Source organism: Triticum urartu, chromosome 4A (assembly GCF_056163025.1).
Source record: "Triticum urartu cultivar PI428250 chromosome 4A, HENAU_Tu73, whole genome shotgun sequence".
In the NCBI taxonomy this organism is placed as follows: domain Eukaryota; kingdom Viridiplantae; phylum Streptophyta; class Magnoliopsida; order Poales; family Poaceae; genus Triticum; species Triticum urartu.
Window position 1 is genome coordinate 431,592,677 of NC_141876.1, and position 7,979 is coordinate 431,600,655.

The window sequence follows — 7,979 nt, forward strand, 5'->3', positions numbered from 1 at the left end:
ACACACACCAAGATTTTGCACGACGTGTCCCACTCACATCTTCTTGTCACATTGATTGGATTTGGCTTGACCTCACGTGTTTCTCGCCAAACCACTATTATTATTATTAACAAACCCTAGCTACACGCTACTGTTTAGCTGCATGTATAAAGCGCGGCCTTTTATGGTTGGAAAACAAGCGCAAAATCAGTAGGAGCAACACAGGCATCACACGAACTGTACGCAGCGCCAGCAGAAATTGAGGTCATGCCACGCAGCAAGCAAAGAAAATAAATGTTTCATGAAATAAGTACTTATATTTTAAAGAAAATAAGAACAATATACGTATATGTCTAACTAAAACACGAGCATTGCTATACACTGCTGTATGTACCAGAGCAGAGAGGATGATCCCGCAGGCTAGTTAAACGAGACGAGAGTCATGCATTTTGTAGCATGCGGTAGGCATGTATGTGATGTCCGTTGCGTTGTGCACCAGGTCTTTGTGGTTCTCACGCGTGCGACCTCTATATATATCGCCTCGCCCCTCTCTGCTCGCACATGACTTCTCCCTCCTTGCCTCCTCCTCCTCCTCCTCTTCTTCTTCCCACCCACACAGACACAGGCAACACAAGGTTTTTCCTCCCCTCTCAACTACCCAACACGCTTCTCGCCGATTTCATTTCACGACATTTTCCTGCCGATCTTCATGCCAAAGCTTCTCGCCATCGCCATCTTGCCGTTTATTTTGGTCGTAGCCAAGCACTGAATCTTCAACGCGCTTGCCGTTTATTTTGCAGAGCGGCGAGGGAGGAGAAGGAAGAGGAGCGGGAGATGGCGGGCTGCGGTGAAGCCAAGACATCATCGGTTTCCATGGATGAAGAGGTAAGCTCCCCATAGCCTCTGTATTGTCTGCCGGCGGAACAGTGATGCATGATCGATGATTACAATTTTCAAGTTCTTCTTTCGGTAGTCTCCGACATCCCTGCGACTTGCTTGCAATGGTTTCCTTGGCTGAGCCTTCTGAATTATGGGAGACCTGTACTAGTTGGTAACTTGGTAGAGAGATGGGTGGAGTGAGTAATACGTTTAGATATTGGCTGTACATGAACACCATTGATGCATAACAGAGAAAGCTTGGGAGTTTCAACTAACGCAAATTAGGAAGCTGTTCTCAGTCAGTATTATCCCCCTGTGCCCTGTCCCTGTCCGGCCTACCTCTCTGACATAGATATGCAGAGTAAGCCCGTCAACTATCTCTGTTCTCCCATGAGCGTGTCACCTGTTTGGCTATGTAATTTCTCCTTTTTTCTGGCAGCCACTAAACAAAATGGTTAGCTTGTCAGTTTCCTCATACTAAAAAGTTATTTGGGTGCATCTTAAGTTGGAACTTGAGTGTACTAGAAGCGCTTTTAATCCACAAAACTGCGGTTTTAACCATTGAGAGCAAGTTCCTAGAGCGCATCCCATTACCTAACGCGCTCGCGCTCCTTAATGAGGAAGACGCTCTTATCCTCTGCACCCACTTAGCAAACCTGCAATGTCCTAATCTGAGTATTAAAGATGGATTCTGCACCATCGGTTACCGCAAGTGCATCTATAGGTTACGTGCAACCATTCCAGATTGCTCCTACTGACACCACGCGCACCAACATTTGCTAACGACGTACCGTACCAGCAAGGGACTATGAAGGGCTACGCAGTCTCATGTCTGCGTGCGACTCAAGAATCTATTGACCGATCAAAAGGCTGTGAAGGAAACAAAGGTGATGTGCGTGCGCGTCCATGATGGCTGACGGGCCACCGCTTGTCTGCGCACGCTGCTGCTGTCACACTTTCACTGACCGCCACACTGGCACTGCCCAAGCAAGAATCTCCCACCTGGCCTGCCTGCGTCACCTCTGCAGCCAGCTCCATGAGCTAGCTACGTAGTAGAGTACGAACGAACAAACACCTGTGCTGTGGTACCTTCCCGTGTCAGCAGCAGTTCACCACGGCGCCAACAAGTCGACACGGCGGCGGCAACGACCCCTCCGGTCAGGATCGATCGGAGTCGGACCCTTTGCGTCGCTATCGTGGGCTCTGTTGGGGGATCGCCATCGCTAGATCGCTCACATGTTTTTAGCGCCTTCTCGTGGATCGGAGGCGACCACGTCGATTGCCATGATTTTGCTGCCGGCTTGGCGCCCTCCTGTCCGGTGGCCGCGAAAAGTGGGTTCGTCGTGAACGCTGCCGCTTTTGGCCAAATCTTTCGGCCGTCCGTCGGTTTCGGCCGACTGATGCCGGCCGGGGACATGGCTGGGTGCGTGTATCATGCACGCCGTCGCGTCGGTCGGGATAATTGTCTGTCCGTGTCATGTACCCTGAGCAGACGGATAAGCCTGCGTGCATGCATGCGTCTTTCTTGCGTCCGTCCAGGGAAGCTAGCCGAGTGTGTCGCGGAGCTTTGGAACCTGATCCCGTAGCTTTTTCCCTCGCGTTTGGCGGAGGCCCTGTCTCTGCTCGGTCTCGGATATTTATTTTCTTCTGATACTGATACAGTGTCTTGTTCTTCTTCAGGCATGCGGCTTGGAGAAGAAGAAGTTTGGTGGGATGGCGCCCAAGAAGCCTCTCATATCAAAGGTAACAGCGCTAGCTAGTAAATATAGGCACTGTCAAGCATGGAAGATCTATGGGTCTCTAGAAGAAGACGTTTCCTTGATTTGGTCTGGTTGCATGCTAATGCTAACAATGCAGGACCATGAGCGTGCCTACTTCGACTCCGCAGATTGGGTCCTTGGCAAGGTCAGACAACACAACACAACACAACAACTTCTCTCACTTACTTATTCAGCCATGAAAAATCTTCATTCAGAATTGCATCTGACCATGCATGCTTACTCGATCTCCTGCCATTTTCTCCAGCAAGCTGCAAACAGCAGCTCAACGGCTGCAGTCGAATCGCTCAAGCCCAAGCTCAAGGTCAGTACAACAGCGGGAAGCTTCAGCCCAGCTGAACGATACTGTCAGTCAGGTCTATTTAGAAACAATAACTGATGCTATTTTTTTTTCTGCTTTCTTCAGAGAACTCCTCATCCCCAGCTTCCCCCTCGCAAGCCCACCTGTGCGTCTGGCTGACACATGAGGTAAGAGGAAGAAGCCTCAAAGTCGCAGGATTTTTCGCATTGCAGATTCACCTACGTGACAGTTGTTGCTTCTTGTGGCGCGTTGCAGGGGTCACAATGCAGCAGCAACCAGCAGGTGAAGAGCTCGTAGGGAGGAGAGGAGTGAGCTCGGATTAATGTTGTTTAGCTGCTCCTGAATTCGTACTGTAGGAAACAACTTTGCATGCGAATTGGCTTGGCACTTGCTGCCTCTATGTCTGTCACAAGTCATTAACCGTCGCTATCATGGTTATTGAGTCGGATGGCATTTGCTGTTTCAGCAACCCTGCTACTATATTCGCCCTAAAATAACAAGCTCCATACAAATAAAAACCTAAGAACTGGTCAAATTTTACTCTTTTCAGGATTAAACTGAGAAACTAGTATGCGTTATACTAGTAGTTATGTCTATCATTGACTTGCTATATGTCGTGCTTTAGTTATTTTGTATCACATGGTTGCTGACTTAATTGTTTTGCCTAATGTGTCGCTAACTTGTAAGATATCCGTATACATTCCGAACTGAGTAAAGATACCATCCGTATTTGTATTCGAGTAAGATCCGCTTTGGGTTTCGTATCCTATTACATCCCTAATCGCATTTGCAGTTAAAAATTAAAAAATAGAACACGCGCATATGCTAGTCATTATCCGATCTTCGGTGACTAATTCTACTTACGTTTTTATCGGAAAAATCTACCTCATGATGCGATTAGTATGTCCAAATACATAGATTTTCAAATTTTAAAACCTATACTATCAGATTAAAAAATTGCAAAAGCAACAAAAAGGTACTTCCTCCGTCCCACAACACAAGACGTTTTTACAACCTATGTTAGCTTGCAAAAGCGCCCTGTTGGAAATATAAGCAGTTTACCGAATAATTTTATTAACAGAAATATTAGATAAAGCACGACTAGTATAGCAATGATAAAACAAGTCATGTGATTTGACAAATAGAAGGTAAACAACATCTTTATATATGAATTGTAACTAAACACATCTAGAGCAGACAGTATAGCAAGTTACATATATGAAATAGAGTCTAACATATCTAGGGCAAACACTAGAACAAGGAACTGTAGCAGGGCCTATAATAGAAAGAGGAAGAACACGTACGGGATAGCAGCAGCAGAAGCGTTGGACTTGGGGTCGGTGTCCTCGCAAGCCATGTCGTCGAGGAGGTTGTCGACGTCGGGGAAGTAGTCGTCGGAGTCTGGGGCGTCCGTGACGAAGAAGTCAGTAGTCGCGTTGAGCGCTCCCAAAAAACCTTATCACCATTCTCCCGTACATGACTCAAAGAGGTGGAGTTTCAGAGGCCTACTGTCCCGACCTGCGGTGCACGCTGCAAGCTGGCATGGGGAATATCGTAGCAGCAGCGCAGTGCTCAAGAACTTTGTGGTGAGAGAAAGAGGATCTTCTGGTGCGTCTTTCTGAGAGGAGCGACCTCCCTTTTAAAGGCGCAAGAGAAGGAGGCGAGAGGCTGCGCCGGGAGCTGAAGGGAATGAGGGAGACGAAACGAACAGGCAGCAGGCGAAGAGGTGCGTCGTTCGTATTCAGGGCCTGTTCTGAAGTCCTCCCAACTCTCCCAACTCCAAAAATTTTGCTTCTCAACCCAGCTTCTCACTCCGTGTAGCAATTCACATCCGTTCGGCAGCGAAAACAGCTTCTCTGTCGTCACTTTGGGCTGGTAGCGGTTGCTCACATGTCTAACGCCATATTGGGTTGGGTGGAAATCGTCCCATGGGCCAAGCATGCAGCCCAAAAGAGATGGAGAGAGGTGTTTCTGTACGAGAAAGGAGCCACGAGCTAGTTTTAACGAGGAAAGAAGGGAGGAGAGAGACTAAACGAAACGGTATGTTCACTTGGCGGTGGCAAACCACGTAATTTCAGCCAACTCCACGTTTTGAAGGATTCCTGAAGCTGCGATTTCCTAACTTCTCCAACTCCACGCTGATACGTCTCCAATGTATCTATAATTTTTGATTGTTCCATACTATTATATTATCAACCTTGGGTGTTTTATATGCATTTATATGCTATTTTATATGATTTTTAGGACTAACCTATTAACCCAGAGCCCAGTGCCAGTTTCCGTTTTTTTCCTTATTTTAGAGTATCGCAGAAAAGGAAAATCAAACGGAGTTCAATTGACCTAAAACTTCACGGAACTTATTTTTGGAAGGAAAGCAACCCGGGAGACTTGGAGTCCACGTAAGGGAAGTTTCGAGGAGGCCACGAGGTAGGGGGGCGCGCCCACCCCCCCTGGGCGCGCCCTCCACCCTCGTGGGCCCCTCGTGGCTCCCCTGACGCACTTCTTCCTCCTATATATCTCCATATACCCTAAAACGATCAGGGAGCACAATAGATCAGGAGTTCCGCCACCAGAAGTCTCCGTAGCCACCGAAAGTCAATCTAGACCCGTTCCAGCAGGGTCCATAACGAGGAGGGAGTAGTTCTCCATCGGGGATGAGGGTATGTACCGGTAGCTATGTGTTTGATCTCTCTCAATCTCTCTCATGTTCTTGAGGTGGTACGATCTTGATGTATCGCGAGCTTTGCTATTATAGTTGGATCTTATGATGTTTTCTCCCCCCTCTACTCTCTTGTAATGGATTGAGTTTTCCCTTTGAATTTATCTTATCAGATTAAGTCTTTAAAGATTTGAGAACACTTGATGTATGTCTTGCCGTGCGTATTTGTGGTGACAATGGGATACCACGTGACTCACTTGATGTATGTTTTGGTGATCAACTTGCGGGTTCCGCCCATGAACCAATGCATAGGGGTTGGCACACGTTTTTGTCATGATTCTCCGGTAGAAACTTTGGGGCACTCTTTGAGGTTCTATGTGTTGGTTGAATAGATGAATCTGAGATTGTGTGATGCATTCGTATAATCATACCCACGGATACTTGAGGTGACATTGGAGTATCTAGGTGACATTAGGGTTTTGGTTGATTTGTGTCTTAAGGTGTTATTCTAGTACGAACTCTAGGACTATTTGTGACACCTATAGGAATAGCCCAACAGATTGATTGGAAAGAATAACTTTGAGGTGGTTTCGTATCCTACCATAATCTCTTCGTTTGTTCTCCGCTATTAGTGACTTTGGAGTGACTCTTTGTTACATGTTGAGGGATAGTTATGTGATCCAATTATGTTATTATTGTTGAGAGGACTTGCACTAGTGAAAGTATGAACCCTAGGCCTTGTTTCAACGTATTGCAATACCGTTTATGCTCACTTTTATCACTTGGTACCTTGTTGTTTTTTATATTTTCAGATTACAAATATGTTTATCTACCATCCATATACCACTTGTATCATCATCTCTTCGCCGAACTAGTGCACCTATACAATTTACCATTGTATTGGGTGTGTTGGGGACACAAGAGACTCTTTGTTATTTGGTTGCAGGGTAGCTTGAGAGAGACCATCTTCATCCTACGCCTCCTACGGATTGATAAACCTTAGGTCATCCACTTGAGGAAAATTTGCTACTGTCCAACAAACCTATGCACTTGGAGGCCCAACAACGTCTACAAGAAGAAGGTTGTGTAGTAGACATCAAGCTCTTTTTTGGCGCCGTTGCCGGGGAGGATAGCGCTTGATGGTATATCTTTAGATCTTGCAATCGAATCTTTTTGTTTCTTGTCTTAGCACTAGTTTAGTTTATAAAAGAAAACTATAAAAAATGGAACTAAGTTTACCTCATACGCTTCATCTTTTTAATATCTTTCGTGAGTATGATGGGAAAGAAAATTGTGCCAAAGTGTTAGAAGAAGAATGCATTAAAATGTTTGGCACTAAATCTTTGAATGATGAGCATGATTGCAATGTTGTTAGTATGAATTCCTTGAATATCCATGATGCTAATGATATGCAAAGCCACAAGCTTGGGGAAGCTATGTTTGATGAAGATGATATTTTTTGTCCCCCAAGTTTTGATGAGCAAATTTATTATGATGAAAGCATGCCTCCTATTTATGATGATTATATTGATGAAAGTGCATTTGGAGAGGTCATGACTTTATTTTGTGATGAATCCACTATTTCGGAAGAGGTTCCAATTGATTATGAGAACAAAGTTGCTATCTATGATGATTATTGTTATGACTTGTATGCTATAAAGAATAATGATATCCATGAAACTTGTCATCATGATTTTAGTTTTCAATTGGATTATGCCTCACATGATAGTTATTTTGTTGAGTTTGCTCCCACTACTATTCATGAGAAGAAGTTTGCTTATGTGGAGAGTAATAAAAATTATATGCTTGTAGATCATGAAAAGAATGCTTTAGGTGCTGGTTATATTTTTGAATTCATTAATGATGCTACTGAAAATTGTTATGAGGGACGAATATATGCTTGTAGGAATTGCAATAATATCAAGTTTCCTCTCTATATGCTTAAAAGTTTTGAAGTTATGCTTGTTTTGCCTTCCTATGATAGTTGATTATTGTTCCCATAAGTTGTTTGCACACAAAATCCCTATGAATAGGAAGAGGATTAGACTTAAATGTGCTAGTCATATTCTTCATGATGCTCTCTTTATGTTTCAATTCTAATCTTTAATGTGAGCACCATTGAAATCATCATGCCTAGCTAGGGGCGTTAAACGATAGCGCTTGTTGGGAGGCAACCCAACTTTATTTTTGTTCCTTGCTTTTTGTTCCTGTTTAGTAATAAATATTTTATCTAGCCTCTGTTATGGTTGAGTTTTTATGTTTTAGTTAGTGTTTGTGCCAAGTAGAACCGTTGGGAAGACTTGGGGAGAGTCTTGTTGATCTTGCTGTAAAAAACAGAAACTTTAGCGCTCACGAGAATTGCTGCCATTTTTTATTGGGGAGT

At 44.5% G+C, this 7,979-nt stretch overlaps 1 protein-coding gene across 2 annotated transcripts; it reads left to right on the forward strand.

Annotated features, from left to right (window-relative positions):
* The first annotated feature begins 460 nt into the window (after nt 1–460).
* Nucleotides 461–3,536, forward strand: LOC125551918 (uncharacterized). 2 transcript variants are annotated; one of them, XM_048715322.2, is made up of 7 exons: nt 462–614; nt 780–864; nt 2,539–2,601; nt 2,716–2,763; nt 2,884–2,940; nt 3,043–3,104; nt 3,193–3,402. In XM_048715322.2, the coding sequence occupies exons 1-6, from the start codon at nt 541–543 to the stop codon at nt 3,094–3,096; spliced, it is 381 nt and encodes a 126-aa protein (XP_048571279.1). In that variant the 5' UTR covers nt 462–540; the 3' UTR covers nt 3,097–3,104; nt 3,193–3,402. The 2 variants fall into 2 exon arrangements, with proteins under 2 accessions (XP_048571278.1, XP_048571279.1); XM_048715321.2 differs by having other exon boundaries at nt 461–614; nt 2,539–2,763; nt 3,193–3,536.
* Nucleotides 3,537–7,979: the final 4,443 nt, after the last annotated feature.